The 19,515-nt window shown below is 50.4% G+C and overlaps 1 protein-coding gene across 1 annotated transcript in view; it reads right to left on the bottom strand.

Annotated features, from left to right (window-relative positions):
• The window catches only part of LOC133528478 (integrator complex subunit 1-like), a 52,491-nt gene that overhangs the window by 5,310 nt on the left and 27,666 nt on the right, over nt 1-19,515 (bottom strand). Inside the window, 17 exon segments of the mRNA XM_061865869.1 lie at nt 5,267-5,390; nt 5,625-5,765; nt 6,156-6,285; nt 6,426-6,818; nt 6,964-7,761; nt 7,909-8,057; nt 8,312-8,491; nt 8,591-8,781; nt 9,310-9,492; nt 10,223-10,355; nt 13,323-13,444; nt 14,280-14,411; nt 16,304-16,417; nt 16,419-16,438; nt 17,285-17,346; nt 18,423-18,625; nt 19,078-19,292. Coding sequence (XP_061721853.1) covers nt 5,267-5,390; nt 5,625-5,765; nt 6,156-6,285; nt 6,426-6,818; nt 6,964-7,761; nt 7,909-8,057; nt 8,312-8,491; nt 8,591-8,781; nt 9,310-9,492; nt 10,223-10,355; nt 13,323-13,444; nt 14,280-14,411; nt 16,304-16,417; nt 16,419-16,438; nt 17,285-17,346; nt 18,423-18,625; nt 19,078-19,292 — 3,290 coding nt within the window.

Here is a 19,515-nt window from a genome sequence, read left to right on the forward strand (position 1 = left end):
AAGGGCAATTGTACGTTGTTTACGACTCTCCCAAGAAACTAAAGAATTGCCTAACTTAAATACATAACCAGTGTAAGATCGACGATCGACTACACAAGCCGCCCAGTCTGCGTCCGCTGACCCTGTCACATTCAACCCACTCTTCTCATACTTGATGCTGTAGTTCATCGTACCCTTCAAGTACCGAAGCACGCGCTTCGCGGCTTTCCAATGAGCTTCCGAGTAGCAATCGTTAAACTGACTTAACATACTTACAGCATGCGCGATGTCAGGACGCGTACAGACCGCGATATACATAAGGCAACCGATCAAGTTTCTGTACTCGTAGTCTCCAGTCTTCTCAGCTTTCTCAAGTTTCAAACCAACTTCCATCGGTGTTTTGGCAGGTTTACAGTCAGTCATCTTAAACCTTTCCAATACTTTGCTGATATAACCAGACTGATCCAGAATGATTTTTCCATCTTTCCGGCTGACGTGTATTCCCAATACACATTTCGCAGGCCCAAGATCCTTCATAACAAACTGTTTCATCATCTCCTCTTTTACCGCCTTTTTCTCAGTTTGATTATTGCTGAATATCAAAATGTCATCAACATAAAGGCCGAGAATGACAATTCCATTGTTATTCGATCTAACATAGACACACGGCTCGGACGCCAGTCTCTTGAACTTCAACTTTTTCACAAGAACGTCGTTTATCTTCTCATTCCATGATCTACTATGTTTTAACCCATAGACAGCTTTCAGCAAGCGAAATACTTTCCCTTTGCCGCTCTCTACTCCAAAGCCTTCAGGAATTTCCATATAAACCTCTTCTTTCAAGTCACCGTTTAGAAAAGCTGTCTTGACGTCCATATGATCAACTTCCATATCATATTCCGCCGCCAGTGCCAAGAGTAGTCTTATTGTGGAGTATCTCACGACGGGTGAGAAAGTTTCGAAGTAATCTACTCCATACTTTTGTGTGAATCCCTTCGCAACCAACCGAGCCTTGTATTGCAGGAGCTCTCCATTCATGCCTCTCTTTTTCTTAAATATCCACTTGCACTTGACAGGTTTCTTCCCCTTCGGCAAGTCCACAAGTTCCAGACATTTGTTATCTAAGAAAGACTGATACTCATCTTGCATCGCTCCCTTCCACTGCACAGACTCAGGACCGTCGAGTGCCTCGCGCACGGTAGTGGGGGTTTCCGCGCCACAACTCGAGCTGGTGGTGAATACCGAACAAAATGCCTCCTCGAAATCGCTCCGTCCTCTCGATTCCTCCGAATCCCAAGAAGACAACCCAGGAGCGTACTCTTCATCTGAAGTACTGGTTTCATCGTTTTCGGTATCATCAGCGTCCTGGTTCTCACTTGCAGGCTCCGACTCTTCCGCGACGTCAACGCATTCCGCCGTCTGCACTCCTACATTTTCAGATTCATTAGTAATGACCATGTACGGAGTCGGCTCGTTGACCACAGGTTGCTGAACCGGGTCCTTGTAGAATTTGTCCTCTACAAACACAACGTTACGCGAGAATATACATTTCGTAGGATGAGTGGGATCTACGAGCCGATATCCTTTCGTATTCTCGCAGTAACCAACAAAAATGTACGATCTACATTTCGGATCCAGTTTCTTACGATCCTCTACGACAGAGTAAGCAACACAACCAAAAATTCGTAAATGGTTCAGATTTACCTTAGATCCCGACCACTTCTCCTCTGGAGTTGCGCCCAACACGGCCTTGGTTGGCGATCTGTTCTTCACATAAACCGCGGTATTCATTGCTTCTGCCCAGTATTTCTGATTCAAGCCAGCTCCCTGCAACATACACCTCGCAGCCTCAACAATCGTGCGATTCGCCCTTTCGACGACCGAGTTCTGTTCTGGGCAATGAGGAACTGTCAGCTGGTGTCTGATGCCATGCTGCTTCAGAAATTCATCAAACTTTTTATTTACGAACTCGCCTCCCCGGTCACTACGCAGAATCTTTATAGTTTTGTTTGTTTGATTCTCGACTAGGGTTTTGAATTCTTTAAACTTACAAAAACTTCGTCTTTCGTTTTAATAAAATAACTAAACGTTTTACGCGAAAAATCATCTATAAAAAGTAGCATATATCTCGAACCACCGTACGATGTTTGCGGCATAGGCCCGCAAACGTCAGTATGTATGAGCCCTAAGACTTCAGTCGCTCTCGTAAACGATTTCTTTGGAAACGGTAACTTAGGCGTTTTCCCTTCTATGCAAGAAATACATTGTTTAAACTCGGAGTTATTAAAGTCAATGCCGTTGGCCATACCTGATTTCAGTAGGTTCATGCTTCTTGAATTCAGATGACATAGACGACGATGCCACACATCTTGAGAGATAACACTACGTCCAGTCCCCACGTTCGCGCGACATGTTCAGCGGACACAGACTCAGACGATCTCGGTTTACTATTACGCGTGTTCGAGACGGTTTGTAATTTGTAAAGACCATTCTCACATTTTGCAATAGCATATAAAACATTTCCAAAATAAATATTACAAACATCAGAAACAAATACGATTTTAAAACCTTTTGACGTCAAAGCGCTGACAGATAGCAAATTACATGACAAGTTCGGAATATTAACTACGTTACAAAGAGTTTTTATACCGTCTTTAACATGCAGTTCGGTACTGCCACGACCCGCACTACAAAGCCTTTCGCCGTTCGCCACGGTGACTTCCAAGCTCGTGTCTGGAACGAAGTCGTCAAGGATGTCCCTCCGGTTGCAGAAATGGCTCGATGCACCCGAATCGACGTACCAGAAATCCTTCTGCACATCTACCGACAGTGCGCTCAGCATTTGTGCATTTCTTTGGCAACGGGTCCCTTCACCTTCCTGTTCTCTGGACAATTCTTGGAAATGTGGCCCAGCCTTTTGCAGCGGAAACATTTGACGGCTTTTCGTCACGTCGCTTCGCCACCATCACGGAACCACTACTCGTGTCCGTTCCGTTAGCCCGGCGCTGATGTTCTTGTAATAACTTTTGCTTTACCAGCTCGCTCGACACTTTGACACTGCAGTTTTCTAGCGCCATTATCAGTGGGTCATAGTCAGATGTGAGTCCACTTAACATTATCACAGCTAGAAACTCGTCGTTCAGCGGAGCTTCGATGTCGGTTAATTGTTGTGCGACATCACATATCTTCGTAAGATACGATTCCATATCGGGATACTCCTGGAGCTTCATCCCAAACAACTGCCGCATTAAGCCCAGTCTTCGGCAAAGACCCCTGTCTTCATATGCAGTCTGAAGACTTACCCACGCCTCCCGTGCGGTAGTTGCGTTACGCACGTGCGTGATGGCCACAGGGTTTATGCTCAGACAAATGCGAGCCAGTGCTTTCTGTTGCTTCTTTTTATCGTCGCAAATAGGTTTCACACCATCATTGCTCTCGACGCACTCCCACAAATCTTCTTGGATCAGGATCATCTTCCATGAATTTCCATGATCCGTAGTTCCCCATGCCATTTAATTTCTCAATAGCTGGAACAATAGCCGCCCCCGAACTGGACGTCGCCATTTCGATTTTGGAATTTCGTGCGCAGAATTTTCACGACATAAAGAATAACGCACACAGCACTCCGCAGACGCTCACTTCACATTAAGCGACTGTTACCATAAGCTCTGCTACCATAATAGAGAAAAACCACTTGATTTAAATATAAGTGTGTTTAATTTTTGTGGATGACAACAGCAAATTATAAAAGCGTTGCTATAGTAAACAACCAGTAAAACGTATAAGTCTATGACGCATGTAGTTTACATATGTTCTAACAATATGAAAAGTAGAGTGTTTCACTCGGTTGGAAGTGACCCATTTCACCATTCGAACTATTGGCGCTCGAACGAACCAAAATATCTCAGGTGAAATGGGTCACTTTCAACCCTTGGTTAACAATCTACTATTGTTGGGAACAGAGTAAAGAAAGAACGGATGTGACTCAAAGAATAGGAAGGGGTTTGAACAGTACCTTGTCAGTGAGATAAAACTACTTGGGTTTCCCTAGTGGAACGGGTCCACTGTGTTTTCTATGATCTTCTTGTCTTCTTTCTCACAGATTAAGTGAGTCAGTGTCCACTCACACCTAAGGCCCGAAGTCGGAAGGGATTGAAATTTTAACTTTAAAATAAATTTAAATGCAGGCACGTTGTATCGACCATGATTGCAACATTTTATTACTTTTTTATTTATTAACTATGCCATTTAGTTTCCTCAAGGCGCTACCAGGCCATATTCGGTTTTTTTTTACTTGGCTATAGCATGCTTGAACGTGTATAAACAATTAAGTTCAGTACACACTATTTTGGCTTGGTTATTGCTCTTTGATTAGGTCTATTTAGAAAAAACATACCGTATCACAAGTACATAATTTTTCCGTGAACCCTTTTCTCGAGTTAAATCCGTATTAACTCCCTTATTATGCAACACTTAGAAATGAAACTTTAACCAATAGTGAATAATGATACACTTCAATTACGTCTACCGATTTTTCAATTAAATAAATGGTTTTTGAAAAATCAAGACTATTCAACTTCGTGCGTTGCCCGGCGACGAGGGGCAGACGCCGCTTGGCCGTCGGACGGGGAACCTATGTCACTCGACGCGACGCGCACGAAATATTCTCTGTAAATTAATCGTCCTATTTTGTTTATAATACGTTGGTGGCAAACAAGCATACGGCCCGCCTAAGCTGTTACCATAGCCTATGGACGCCTGCAACACCAGAGATATTACACGCGCGTTGCCGACTCTTTCGAAACCTGGAGACTCCTTTTTTGAAGAACTCCATACTGTAGCCCCTCAGGAAAACATCGGCAGGGAACTCATTCCATAGCCGAAGCGTCCGCGGGAGGAAATTCCTCTTAAAACCGCACAGTACGCGATCATTTAGGTTCGAGGGTGTGAGGATGAACACCCCGCGACGGCAAGCGGTGCGGTGGTAGAAAGCGGCCGTTGGCATCATGACAAATAATTCTTCATAGCACAGCCCAGCCCACAAGCGGTAGAACATACACAATTGACTTTTGAAAGTTTTTGAGTGATAGGGCACTGTTTATTTAAATTTAAAGTGAGTGATTGAGTTTTAAGTGAGATAATTTGTTTGCTTGTGCAAATTGAAGTTGTCAAGGTGAATAACGGGGAAGGGAGGGAGTTGGAACACACGAGGTCATTCAGATGGGGACGGCCTTAAACGGTCATGCCCGAAGTTATAGGAATTTAATAAAAACACGATGTATATTACCTGTATGTATATGTGTAAATCATCAGGAGGATCTCTCCGTTGCAGCGCCATCAACGCCTGTGGCGGCGGCGCGGCCGACGCGGGCGCCGCGCCTGCTTCCTCGCCCAATGCGCTTAGAGATCCACTATAATAAATTATAAAAGAATCATTGTAGTTCTAAATAAACTCAATTATGTTCTGGCTTTTATTTCACCAACTTGAAAAAAATCTAGATATTTCCCTTGATATTAAGGTTGTGTATATATTTGGCCATATATCCGTGTTGATAATTTAGACCTTAACTTTTTTGAACCAGTTATTTATGGTGAATATTCATTGTTAGTAAAAATTAGGGCCCATACTAAATTTAACAACTTACTGCGTGCGAGGCGGGCTATGCGCAGCGACGCGGCGCATGAGCGCGGCTACTCGATGTTGTAGCGTTGAGTCGCGATCGCGTTCTCGGCCCCCTGCCGCAGCCATTTGCACGAAGCACTCTAGAATGTTTTGCACTTCTTCGCTGTAGGGCAATAAATAAATAAATAGGTACGTTATGTTAATTAAACGAGTTTTTTTTACTTCAGCGTTATCATTCTAATATAATCCAAATCCCAGTATTTCTTCGTGAAAACCTCTAAATGACAAGAGTTGATTTTTCATATTTATTATCTTTACAATACAAGTGATCCAGCATAACGACTACATATGTACCTAGAGGAAACATTTGTGGCGATAAGACGTCGTGACTTCGGAAGTAGCGGGGTTAAACGGCTGACAATGAATACTATTAAAGCAATACTTAATGCTAATGGTCTGCCACTGAGTCGATTTTCGTATTTGGCTGCTTTCTTTACACGCGCGCCCACAGCAAGCGCACGCCGGCTTCCAGGCGCCATGTCCTGTACGTCACCTTGTATCAGGCCGCTGCAGTTCATGGTCCGGCAGCAACTCGAGCGCGGAGAGGAGATGCGCCCTGGCCGGGGCGGGCACGGCGCCGCGCAGCAGCGCGCCCGCCGGCTTCCAGGCGCCATGTCCTGTACGTCACCTTGTATCGGGCCGCTGCAGTTCATGGTCCGGCAGCAGCTCGAGCGCGGAGAGGAGATGCGCCCTGGCCGGGGCGGGCACGGCGCCCCGCAGCAGCGCGCCCGCCGGCTTCCAGGCGCCATGTCCTGTACGTCACCTTGTATCAGGCCGCTGCAGTTCATGGTCCGGCAGCAGCTCGAGCGCGGAGAGGAGATGCGCCCTGGCCGGGGCGGGCACGGCGCCGCGCAGCAGCGCGCCCGCCGGCTTCCAGGCGCCATGTCCTGTACGTCACCTTGTATCAGGCCGCTGCAGTTCATGGTCCGGCAGCAACTCGAGCGCGGAGAGGAGATGCGCCCTGGCCGGGGCGGGCACGGCGCCGCGCAGCAGCGCGCCCGCCGGCTTCCAGGCGCCATGTCCTGTACGTCACCTTGTATCAGGCCGCTGCAGTTCATGGTCCGGCAGCAACTCGAGCGCGGAGAGGAGATGCGCCCTGGCCGGGGCGGCACGGCGCCGCGCAGCAGCGCGCCCGCCGGCTTCCAGGCGCCATGTCCTGTACGTCACCTTGTATCAGGCCGCTGCAGTTCATGGTCCGGCAGCAGCTCGAGCGCGGAGAGGAGATGCGCCCTGGCCGGGGCGGGCACGGCGCCGCGCAGCAGCGCGCCCGCCGCTTCCAGGCGCCATGTCCTGTACGTCACCTTGTATCAGGCCGCTGCAGTTCATGGTCCGGCAGCAGCTCGAGCGCGGAGAGGAGATGCGCCCTGGCCGGGGCGGGCACGGCGCCGCGCAGCAGCGCGCCCGCCGGCTTCCAGGCGCCATGTCCTGTACGTCACCTTGTATCAGGCCGCTGCAGTTCATGGTCCGGCAGCAGCTCGAGCGCGGAAAGGAGATGCGCCCTGGCCGGGGCGGGCACGGCGCCGCGCAGCAGCGCGCCCGCCGGCTTCCAGGCGCCATGTCCTGTACGTCACCTTGTATCGGGCCGCTGCAGTTCATGGTCCGGCAGCAGCTCGAGCGCGGAGAGGAGATGCGCCCTGGCCGGGGCGGGCACGGCGCCGCGCAGCAGCGCGCCCGCCGGCTTCCAGGCGCCATGTCCTGTACGTCACCTTGTATCGGGCCGCTGCAGTTCATGGTCCGGCAGCAGCTCGAGCGCGGAGAGGAGATGCGCCCTGGCCGGGGCGGGCACGGCGCCGCGCAGCAGCGCGCCCGCCGGCTTCCAGGCGCCATGTCCTGTACGTCACCTTGTATCGGGCCGCTGCAGTTCATGGTCCGGCAGCAACTCGAGCGCGGAGAGGAGATGCGCCCTGGCCGGGGCGGGCACGGCGCCGCGCAGCAGCGCGCCCGCCGGCTTCCAGGCGCCATGTCCTGTACGTCACCTTGTATCGGGCCGCTGCAGTTCATGTCCGGCAGCAGCTCGAGCGCGGAGAGGAGATGCGCCCTGGCCGGGGCGGGCACGGCGCCGCGCAGCAGCGCGCCCGCCGGCTTCCAGGCGCCATGTCCTGTACGTCACCTTGTATCAGGCCGCTGCAGTTCATGGTCCGGCAGCAACTCGAGCGCGGAGAGGAGATGCGCCTGGCCGGGGCGGGGGCACGGCGCCGCGCAGCAGCGCGCCCGCCGGCTTCCAGGCGCCATGTCCTGTACGTCACCTTGTATCGGGCCGCTGCAGTTCATGGTCCGGCAGCAACTCGAGCGCGGAGAGGAGATGCGCCCTGGCCGGGGCGGGCACGGCGCCGCGCAGCAGCGCGCCCGCCGGCTTCCAGGCGCCATGTCCTGTACGTCACCTTGTATCGGGCCGCTGCAGTTCATGGTCCGCAGCAACTCGAGCGCGGAGAGGAGATGCGCCCTGGCCGGGGCGGGCACGGCGCCGCGCAGCAGCGCGCCCGCCGGCTTCCAGGCGCCATGTCCTGTACGTCACCTTGTATCAGGCCGCTGCAGTTCATGGTCCGGCAGCAACTCGAGCGCGGAGAGGAGATGCGCCCTGGCCGGGCGGGCACGGCGCCGCGCAGCAGCGCGCCCGCCGGCTTCCAGGCGCCATGTCCTGTACGTCACCTTGTATCAGGCCGCTGCAGTTCATGGTCCGGCAGCAACTCGAGCGCGGAGAGGAGATGCGCCCTGGCCGGGGCGGGCACGGCGCCGCGCAGCAGCGCGCCGGCCAGCGGCAGCGCGCGCGCGCCCGCGCCGCCCACGCGCGCCCACAGCGAGCGCACGCCGGCTTCCAGGCGCCAAGTCCTGTACACAATCACATAACAATAAATAACTCAACATGTAAAGTCTCGTAAACTAATAATATCTTTTTCACACCGCAGTTCGCCCCTGTGTCTGTCTCACTCACTTGAAGTTGGCTCCTTGCCGTGCTCCTTGCTCGGGTGCGCGAGTGCCGTCAGCAGCGTGTGGGACACGCGGTCGGTGGCGCTGGTGGAGCTGGCCGCTACTTGTTGGTAGGGCTCCGCCCCTTCCAGTGGACACGTGGTCAGAGGCCGCTCTGCACTCTCCATTAGGAGTTGCCGGATCTTTGGCACCTGGATACGAAAAGTAGGGGCTATAAATCGGTAGGAGAAATTTTAGAACCAACCGCCTCGAGTGAAAATCGAAGTGCTACCTTCTCAAACATTAAGGGTTCCCCAATCTTTTGAGGATTAAAAACCACTGGTTGCACATAAAGAACTGACCATTTGTAAACCTTATTGCAACGGGATGAGGTATTTCAATTGAAGGCGGTTGTAAATTTATTGAATAGAGGCAGTGAGGAGTCTGGACCTCCGGGCTCTCTGAAGTCCTCCTCCAGGCCTGGCATTTTGTTCGTTATGCCACTATATAGTTACGCTATTAGGTTTTGTTATGGTTCTTAGGCCAGTTAAGTTTGTATTAAGCGCTTTCATGTACAGTAGCAGTGGCGGCTCGGCGGGAGCAGGAGGGGCGAGCCCGCCGGGCGCACAGCGCAGCGGGAGAGATAAGCGGGCTTAGCACCCGTCTTTTTCTAGCTGTATTGATTCGAGAGGGACGATTTATCTCGCGGGCGTCATGTACGTGTGGGACAGCTGGTGTACCTTCATGTACAGCAGCAGCAGCAGCAGAGGCTGTGCGGCGGCGGCGGCGGCGAGCAGCGCCGGCGCGTCGGGCGCGCAGCGCAGCGCTAAGGGCAAGCGCGCCTCGATGCGGCGCCGCATGCTGTCCAGGTCAGGGCCGGCTTCTTCCGCCTCTTCCATGATATATTTGATTAGGACTTCCAGCTGCAAACAGATTCTATTTAAGTTCAATCGTAAATCGCTATTGGATCGACTTCTAAAATATCTCGGCCACGGAAAAGTACTCGAAGCAATTACCGGCGTTTGGGAAAAACAAATGCCTGAAAGATTTCTCGTGGTTATCAGGGCAAAAATAAAGATAAAGGTTACAAATTATCAGATGTAAAACGACATTCTACATGCGCTCGATCAGCGGCAATGGACGTTATGGCCAAATTAGTCGCTTTAGACATGTAAACTGTAACTTGTAGGTTTATAAAATACGACCCAGATAATGGGACTCTCGGACATGACGACTTAGAAGGAGTTCCTACTAGGTAGTAAAATAAATAAATAAATATTATAGGACATTATTACACAAATTGACTAAGTCCCACAGTAATCTCAATAAGGCTTGTGTCGAGGGTACTTAGACAACGATATATATAATATATAAATACTTAAATACATAGAAAATACCCATGACTCGGGAACAAATAAAATAATAAGTAAAAAAAGGTGAATCACAGCAACTTAAAGAATAAGAATGTGTTTTACAGTTTTAGATGTATTTCTATCACACAAAAACACTACGTCCACAGAAAATCAGCGCCGTTGACCACTTCGGCTTCACCTCTATTTCTGTTTTGTTTGTTGTATGAATTTGTTATTTATGTCGATGTATTGTCTGAATACCTGATTGGTATGGTACTGTATGATCAGCAAGTGGACGGACCTGCGCGTGGGTGAGCCGGTGCAGATGGCAGGGCGCCTGGTGGCGCGGCGCGGCGCGGTCGCGGCCCTGCCACACGCGCTCGGAGCCCATCAGGGTCTCCGCGAAGTCCAGCACTCCGCTCGCCGCCCAGCCCCTAATCAACAATAGGTTTGTGTCCAATTTGTTTTACTGACGTATTTTTAATCGCTACGCCTGTTATGTTTCTGTAAGTGCATGTCTTTATGTCTAAGAATTAAAACTGGAATACATTAACAACATGCCTCGAACTGCCGCCAAGCGTGCCGCGTGCTGTTTTCGTTGAGGCAAAACCGAAATGAATTTTCTGAAATATGTGACGCGAGGCGCAGTGAAAAAAATATACGAGCAAAATCGTATAAGTATCGTATAATCGTGTAAGGAAAGAAATTATTTTCAAAGCGGCTGACAATTATTAGACTAGTTACATCATGTCTTGCAAGAGCAGGAGGTTGGCAATAGGCGCCTAACGCTCCTGAAGGATTGTGAATATCGGACTCGTTCACGTGTGATGTTAGGAATTAGTTAATGTTCGGGATGGCCTCGAATATAGGGCTTTGTTATGTGTATATTAAAGAACAATTTACCCTTTAGGCTGTAGTAAGGTGGAGAGACAGGTGAGCAGCGTGCGCCAGCAGCGCCACGCCGCCGACCCGACCGGAACATTGCACCTTATCTACATAACATTAAGGTCCACATTACCCGTCAGGCTGCAGCAGGGTGGAGAGGCAGGTGTGCAGCGTGCGCCACGAGGCGCGGTGCGCCAGCAGCGTCACCAGCAGCGGCCGCCACGCCGCCGACCCCGACCGGAACATTGCACCTTATCTACATAACATTAAGGTCCACATTACCCGTCAGGCTGCAGCAGGGTGGAGAGGCAGGTGTGCAGCGTGCGCCACGAGGCGCGGTGCGCCAGCAGCGTCACCAGCAGCGGCGCCACGCCGCCGACCCCGACCGAACATTGCACCTTATCTACATAACATTAAGGTCCACATTACCCGTCAGGCTGCAGCAGGGTGGAGAGGCAGGTGTGCAGCGTGCGCCACGAGGCGCGGTGCGCCAGCAGCGTCACCAGCAGCGGCCGCCACGCCGCCGACCCCGACCGGAACATTGCACCTTATCTACATAACATTAAGGTCCACATTACCCGTCAGGCTGCAGCAGGTGGAGAGGCAGGTGTGCAGCGTGCGCCACGAGGCGCGGTGCGCCAGCAGCGTCACCAGCAGCGGCCGCCACGCCGCCGACCCCGACCGGAACATTGCACCTTATCTACATAACATTAAGGTCCACATTACCCGTCAGGCTGCAGCAGGGTGGAGAGGCAGGTGTGCAGCGTGCGCCACGAGGCGCGGTGCGCCAGCAGCGTCACCAGCAGCGGCCGCCACGCCGCCGACCCCGACCGGAACATTGCACCTTATCTACATAACATTAAGGTCCACATTACCCGTCAGGCTGCAGCAGGGTGGAGAGGCAGGTGTGCAGCGTGCGCCACGAGGCGCGGTGCGCCAGCAGCGTCACCAGCAGCGGCCGCCACGCCGCCGACCCCGACCGGAACATTGCACCTTATCTACATAACATTAAGGTCCACATTACCCGTCAGGCTGCAGCAGGGTGGAGAGGCAGGTGTGCAGCGTGCGCCACGAGCGCGCGGTGCGCCAGCAGCGTCACCAGCAGCGGCCGCCACGCCGCCGACCCCGACCGGAACATTGCACCTTATCTACATAACATTAAGGTCCACATTACCCGTCAGGCTGCAGCAGGGTGGAGAGGCAGGTGTGCAGCGTGCGCCACGAGGCGCGGTGCGCCAGCAGCGTCACCAGCAGCGGCCGCCACGCCGCCGACCCCGACCGGAACATTGCACCTTATCTACATAACATTAAGGTCCACATTACCCGTCAGGCTGCAGCAGGGTGGAGAGGCAGGTGTGCAGCGTGCGCCACGAGGCGCGGTGCGCCAGCAGCGTCACCAGCAGCGGCCGCCACGCCGCCGACCCCGACCGGAACATTGCACCTTATCTACATAACATTAAGGTCCACATTACCCGTCAGGCTGCAGCAGGGTGGAGAGGCAGGTGTGCAGCGTGCGCCACGAGGCGCGGTGCGCCAGCAGCGTCACCAGCAGCGGCCGCCACGCCGCCGACCCCGACCGGAACATTGCACCTTATCTACATAACATTAAGGTCCACATTACCCGTCAGGCTGCAGCAGGGTGGAGAGGCAGGTGTGCAGCGTGCGCCACGAGGCGCGGTGCGCCAGCAGCGTCACCAGCAGCGGCCGCCACGCCGCCGACCCCGACCGGAACATTGCACCTTATCTACATAACATTAAGGTCCACATTACCCGTCAGGCTGCAGCAGGGTGGAGAGGCAGGTGTGCAGCGTGCGCCACGAGGCGCGGTGCGCCAGCAGCGTCACCAGCAGCGGCCGCCACGCCGCCGACCCCGACCGGAACATTGCACCTTATCTACATAACATTAAGGTCCACATTACCCGTCAGGCTGCAGCAGGGTGGAGAGGCAGGTGTGCAGCGTGCGCCACGAGGCGCGGTGCGCCAGCAGCGTCACCAGCAGCGGCCGCCACGCCGCCGACCCCGACCGGAACATTGCACCTTATCTACATAACATTAAGGTCCACATTACCCGTCAGGCTGCAGCAGGGTGGAGAGGCAGGTGTGCAGCGTGCGCCACGAGGCGCGGTGCGCCAGCAGCGTCACCAGCAGCGGCCGCCACGCCGCCGACCCCGACCGGAACATTGCACCTTATCTACATAACATTAAGGTCCACATTACCCGTCAGGCTGCAGCAGGGTGGAGAGGGCAGGTGTGCAGCGTGCGCCACGAGGCGCGGTGCGCCAGCAGCGTCACCAGCAGCGGCCGCCACGCCGCCGACCCCGACCGGAACATTGCACCTTATCTACATAACATTAAGGTCCACATTACCCGTCAGGCTGCAGCAGGGTGGAGAGGCAGGTGTGCAGCGTGCGCCACGAGGCGCGGTGCGCCAGCAGCGTCACCAGCAGCGGCCGCCACGCCGCCGACCCCGACCGGAACATTGCACCTTATCTACATAACATTAAGGTCCACATTACCCGTCAGGCTGCAGCAGGGTGGAGAGGCAGGTGTGCAGCGTGCGCCACGAGGCGCGGTGCGCCAGTAGCGTCACCAGCAGCGGCCGCCACGCCGCCGACCCCGACCGGAACATTAACCGCATCTGTAAAGGAATAACACATCACACTCAGTAAGATAGTTTAAGTCCAATTTGCCACAACTCTACAGCCGCCCAGGATTACTCGACATTAAAGTCAAAGCATGAAGATGACTGGCTGGAGAACCTTAAGAGAAAAGTCTTCGTCATGCTCTACCACTCCTCCACTCACGTCTTGTGTGCGCGCTATAGGACTTTATGGCCATCAACGGCCATACGGGACCACTTAAACCCACAAGCGTCGCAACAAACATCTACAATAGATGATGTGGCCATTGATGATGACATCTGCCCGCGAGCTTTTAATCGGGCCCGCCAAAAAGATGCAGGAGAGCAGTAGAAGTGTCTACACACACGTTCCCTTTATACCTAAAGAATAAAAAAACCTAAACGGCTTTTAAGAGGCTGTCAACACCCAATGTCCTTGAAATTGATGTTACTTAAACAGTTTTTTAAGAAAGACTATTTGTTTTAGTCAAGTAAGAAAAATATATGTTCATATTAATATATCAAAGACCGTGGTTGTACTCGATACACGATTGAACGAAATCGGCTCGATAGAAAATAATTGCAAAGATTGGTCTTAAAATCACAATTAAACGGTTTTATGTCTTTATTGTTTTGACTTATGGGTCTGCAATTAAAATCACAATTTCAAAACATTTATATCTAAACCGTGGTTGAGTAAAATATTACACTAATAATCCAGTTTTTTTTATTTAAATATTTTTCTTATTATTCCCTTGCCCAGGCCCAGTAACATGCGACAGTGCTGTCTCATTTACTCCGATACAAATAGACAGTGTGCGCGCTTTAGGTATTGACAGCCTCTAAGTGTCACCTGTCGTTCAGGCTGCGGGCCGAGCGTCTCGCGCTGCAGCTCCGACATCCAGTCCAGCAGCAGCCCGCAGCCGAGCCCGCGCCGGCCGAACACGTGCGGCGCGGGCGGGGAGGCGCCTATTTCCACTTTTACCTGTATAACATATTTGAAAATGAAGAGCGATGTATGGATTGTACTCGACTTGTCCATACAAAAAGAGAAAATCGTTATCCACTTCTAATATTTTTTTAAGTATGTTATTGACACAATGAAAAACGTGGTTTGGTTTTCCTTTTTTTGAAATTTTATTTTTTAAAGCGATATAGGTTTCGCTATCCCAGAATGTATTATGCTGAAGCGCTGGACATCAAAATCAAAAAGATTTGTTAAGATTTAGTTAGTGGAAACAGTTTTCTCCCGAAATGGAATTTCATAGAAAAAGTAGCGTTATTCGTTAGGATCGCAAAGCTTTTTTTACCTCTTAATTCAGCTAGTTTGACCCTAAATGAAATAAGTGTATAATGGAGTAAATATATACAAAGAATTTAACCAAGACCTCCAGTGCCCAGGGCTGGAATTGAACCAGCGACCTCCGTTTACACATCAGATACCTGAACCGCTCGGCCACCTGGGCTCGGTAGCATGCGTCGAAATTTCCAAGTATATGTAAATTTCCTTAGGAATGGCGAGAGGGCGCCATTAACCTTCCATGTAAAAACACAAATTAAAAAATAACTAAAAAATAAACACGGTTAAGTAAAAATATGGATACTTGGTGTCTGAATTAAATATTTTCATTTTCATTTCATTTTCATAAATATCAGTAGTATTTCTTGAGGGTACTTTCAATAAACAATTTAGGTTAAAATATTGTTTTATTTATGAAATGGGGAGTTCATTATCAGAATAGAAATTCTACAATAAATCCATTTAAAATGTTCATTGCTTATAGTAAAAACACGTACTTAGAAAGTATAGTGCTCTAGAGCAGAAACATATTATTTTCTGCACACTTTAGAACAACAACGACCCACTTTTAGAGCATGACAAATAAAAAAAGTAAATTAATATGGCAGATACTAAAATTGCAGTTAGATTGGCCACTCTAATAAACAATTTGCCAAATAAAACCCCATTATATACAGGGGTATAACCGATAGGTTACACAACAGAAATTAATTTTCAAAAATATTTCGAGCATTTATGACAATCAAACAAAAATTCGTTTGAAATATCTGTTATATATTAAGAAATAGATTCTTGATATCCCTAGAAGTAATTAGCTCAGAACTGGTTAATGAAACGAGACGAATTGAGTGCTGGATTGTCCAACCGAACTGTTCTTACTCGCCATAGGCACAGAATAAATAATGGTACCTACTACAGTACAGATATAAAACTTCCTACAAAACCGAAGTTTGACAGCGAATCAGGGACAACTCATGTCCTTTTCTAATGTAGGACACTGTCCCTTTCGGCTATTTAGTAGAGGCGAATGATTAGACACAGCTACACAAAGTACTACCCGCCAAAACAGTATTGAATGAATGGACGAGTGAACGTGACTTAAGCGCACGACATTAAGCTAAAAAAAACAACGGGCAGAAGTGAAAACTTGAATATTAACGTTGTGCATTATTGATATTTTGGAATGGTTAGGGAATAATTTTGCACGAATTGCTTTAATTATCAGTATAAAACTACTATCATTTATGTGGTAAAATACAATATTCATTTATTGCGCTATCGTACACAAACATGACAATTTATATTACATAAAAAATTTAACACGTCAGCACTATAATAATATTCAATCTGACGAATCTGTCGGTCACGTGACCTGTCGCGAGGTTAACATTTTTTCCCCATCACAAAAGTGCACAACGCCGCTAAAGAAGATTTCACTTCAAAAAAACCTCGACGAAACTTTTTGGTCCATATTGCAGTTGGCGGATCAACTAGCTAAATTTTAAAATCTCGGTGTCATTAATGAGTTTGTTGTAGTGACTTCAACTCCTGCCCATACCTATAGCAGACTGCTTTACCTCGGATTCGTAGGCGCCCTGCTGGTTCTTCTCCAGAAGCGTGGAGATGACGTCCACCACCACACGAGTGTTTTGTGTCTCGATGATGCGATTTCCGATTGCCTCCAAGGTGGTTTGGAGTGGCCGCTTCCAGCGCTGTGGCATAAAGATAAAAATCAAATTTTAGCCATATCAGCGCGTTGTCCAACAGCAACAATAACTAATACATGTGTAAATGATTCAATAAATAAATGATTAATGATTCAACACCCTAAGCTGACCACCGGGGACTTTATATATTTGTAAAGGGTTACGAGTAATACTGCAATGTTTTGCCGCCAGAGGCAGCACTAGCACGAACCGTAAACTATACAGTAACTTATACATACTATGCCTTAAACAGTTTATTGACAAGTTTTCACAGATTACTTGTACGAATACATATGACACTGATTCATCAAGTTTGTTGACAGTTTGTGCCAGTGGCGCTCCCTACGTAGTTTTGCGTAATATTCCCTATTGTTAGTAAACTATTTGGACGATGGTCGTTTATTTTTTTAACCTGACTTTATTTTCTAATTGTGCGTTTATACTTAAAATGGTGAAATTTGTATTCATTTCATCGCATGTGAAATAGCATTCGCAAAATAATCAATAGAGTTAGACCAAGCTAAGTAGGCAGCGATTTTGATAGCCCAAATTGTGCAAGTGTTATTTAAAACGTAATTTCATAGAAATTTAAAATAACACTAGCCCAGTCTGGGCCATCAAAATAGCTGCCAACTTATCTTGGTTCTAACTCTAACTACTTTCCATAGACAAGAATATTGGCTAATGGCAAGTATTATTACTAAAACCGATTTAAACTGTCGTAAGTCATGACATAACTGAATACATTTATATGTATTAGTAGTCGAGTTCATAAATATATATAATTTTTTTCACCTTATTGCAATGGATTAAGGTGAAGAAATGCATACATATTTATGAATTCGACTGTACCGGCGATGAGTTGTTCCTTGGTGGCGTGAGGCAGGTGTTGGTACAGTGCGGGCCGCTCGCCTCTCCGGGGCCGCCAGTTGCGTCAGCAGGTTCGCGACTGGGCCCGCGGGGCATTTGAACTGCTTCAGTAAATTTGAGCACCTGCAAACATCATAATGTTAAAATAAAATCGATCAGAATTTAATTTTGAATGTCGTAAAATGTGTATCAGACGACCCGTTAAAGTCTCACGTGACGTCCAGCCGTGCTACACTTTTTAGCAAGGTGTGACGTCATGTACCCTGGTCCCTAACTTTAACGCTGGCTCAGCTTGATTGATGGTGACAAGAAAAAATAAGCGATGTGCAGGTCACTGACCTCTCGGAGCGGCTCCCAGCGAGCTAGCGTCAGGCTGCGAAGCAGTATGGCGGCGTGGCTGTAGGCTACACGGTGTGCAGGTCACTGACCTCTCGGAGCGGCTCCCAGCGAGCTAGCGTCAGGCTGCGAAGCAGTATGGCGGCGTGGCTGTAGGCTACACGGTGTGCAGGTCACTGACCTCTCGGAGCGGCTCCCAGCGAGCTAGCGTCAGGCTGCGAAGCAGTATGGCGGCGTGGCTGTAGGCTACACGGTGTGCAGGTCACTGACCTCTCGGAGCGGCTCCCAGCGAGCTAGCGTCAGGCTGCGAAGCAGTATGGCGGCGTGGCTGTAGGCTACACGGTGTGCAGGTCACTGACCTCTCGGAGCGGCTCCCAGCGAGCTAGCGTCAGGCTGCGAAGCAGTATGGCGGCGTGGCTGTAGGCTACACGGTGTGCAGGTCACTGACCTCTCGGAGCGGCTCCCAGCGAGCTAGCGTCAGGCTGCGAAGCAGTATGGCGGCGTGGCTGTAGGCTACACGGTGTGCAGGTCACTGACCTCTCGGAGCGGCTCCCAGCGAGCTAGCGTCAGGCTGCGAAGCAGTATGGCGGCGTGGCTGTAGGCTACACGGTGTGCAGGTCACTGACCTCTCGGAGCGGCTTCCAGCGAGCTAGCGTCAGGCTGCGAAGCAGTATGGCGGCGTGGCTGTAGGCTACACGGTGTGCAGGTCACTGACCTCTCGGAGCGGCTCCCAGCGAGCTAGCGTCAGGCTGCGAAGCAGTATGGCGGCGTGGCTGTAGGCTACACGGTGTGCAGGTCACTGACCTCTCGGAGCGGCTCCCAGCGAGCTAGCGTCAGGCTGCGAAGCAGTATGGCGGCGTGGCTGGCGCCGGTCATGCCGCGGAGGACAGTACTGTCCGCGGCTTGCAGGAACATAGTTACTCGCTGTATGTAGGGGCAGTCGGTTGGGACGTTTTCGCGGAGTTTCTTCACTTCCTCTGTTATTTTCTGCAAAATAAAAGTTGATTTTAAATCTACACCGATAACATAATAACTCGTGTCGCAGCCACGACATATCTCTCCGTCTCTCGATGCAAATAAACATCTTCATTAGTAATCGAAAAAAAACAACATTGAAAGTACCACTGTGCAAAACTAAGTAGTTGATCACGTTTATATACCTTGCATCCTACAAGCAACTACGGCGTTAAGTTCAGTAATGGCAAATCCAAGTTTCCACGGTAGGTGCCGCGCATAAGGCGGTGGTCAGCAAGGCCGGGAGTTACTCTGGTTGGATGACGAGGGATTCTATACTTGTGTACTTGGACTTACGGCGTTTAAATTCAGTGAAAGCCACATCCAAGTCTCCAGGGTATGTGCCGCAGAAAGCGGTGGTCTTCAAGGCGGGGCTTGTTCTGGTTGGATGACGTGGGATTCTATACCTTGTGCATGAAACTTACGGCGTTAAGTTCAGTGAAGGCCACATGTAAGTCCCGGGAAAGGTGTACAGAAGGTGGGGCTAGTTCTGGTTGGACGACGACAGATTCTATACCTTGTGTGCTTGGACTTACGGCGTTAAGTTCAGTGAAGGCCACATCCAAGTCTCTGGGTAGGTGCCGCCGCATAAGGCGGTGGTCAGCAAGGCAGAGCTGTTCTGGGTGGATGATGAGGAAGTCTATACCGTGTGTAGATAAACTTACGGCGTTAAGTTCAGTGAAGGCCACATGTAAGTCTCCGGGAAAGGTGTACAGAAGGTGGGGCTAGTTCTGGTTTGGACGACGACAGATTCTATACCGTTGTGTGCCTTGGACTTACGGCGTTAAGTTCAGTGAAGGCCACATCCAAGTCTCTGGGGTAGGTGCCGCCGCATAAGGCGGTGGTCAGCAAGGCAGAGCTTG

Source organism: Cydia pomonella, chromosome 19, assembly GCF_033807575.1.
Source record: "Cydia pomonella isolate Wapato2018A chromosome 19, ilCydPomo1, whole genome shotgun sequence".
Taxonomy (NCBI): Eukaryota; Metazoa; Arthropoda; class Insecta; order Lepidoptera; family Tortricidae; genus Cydia; species Cydia pomonella.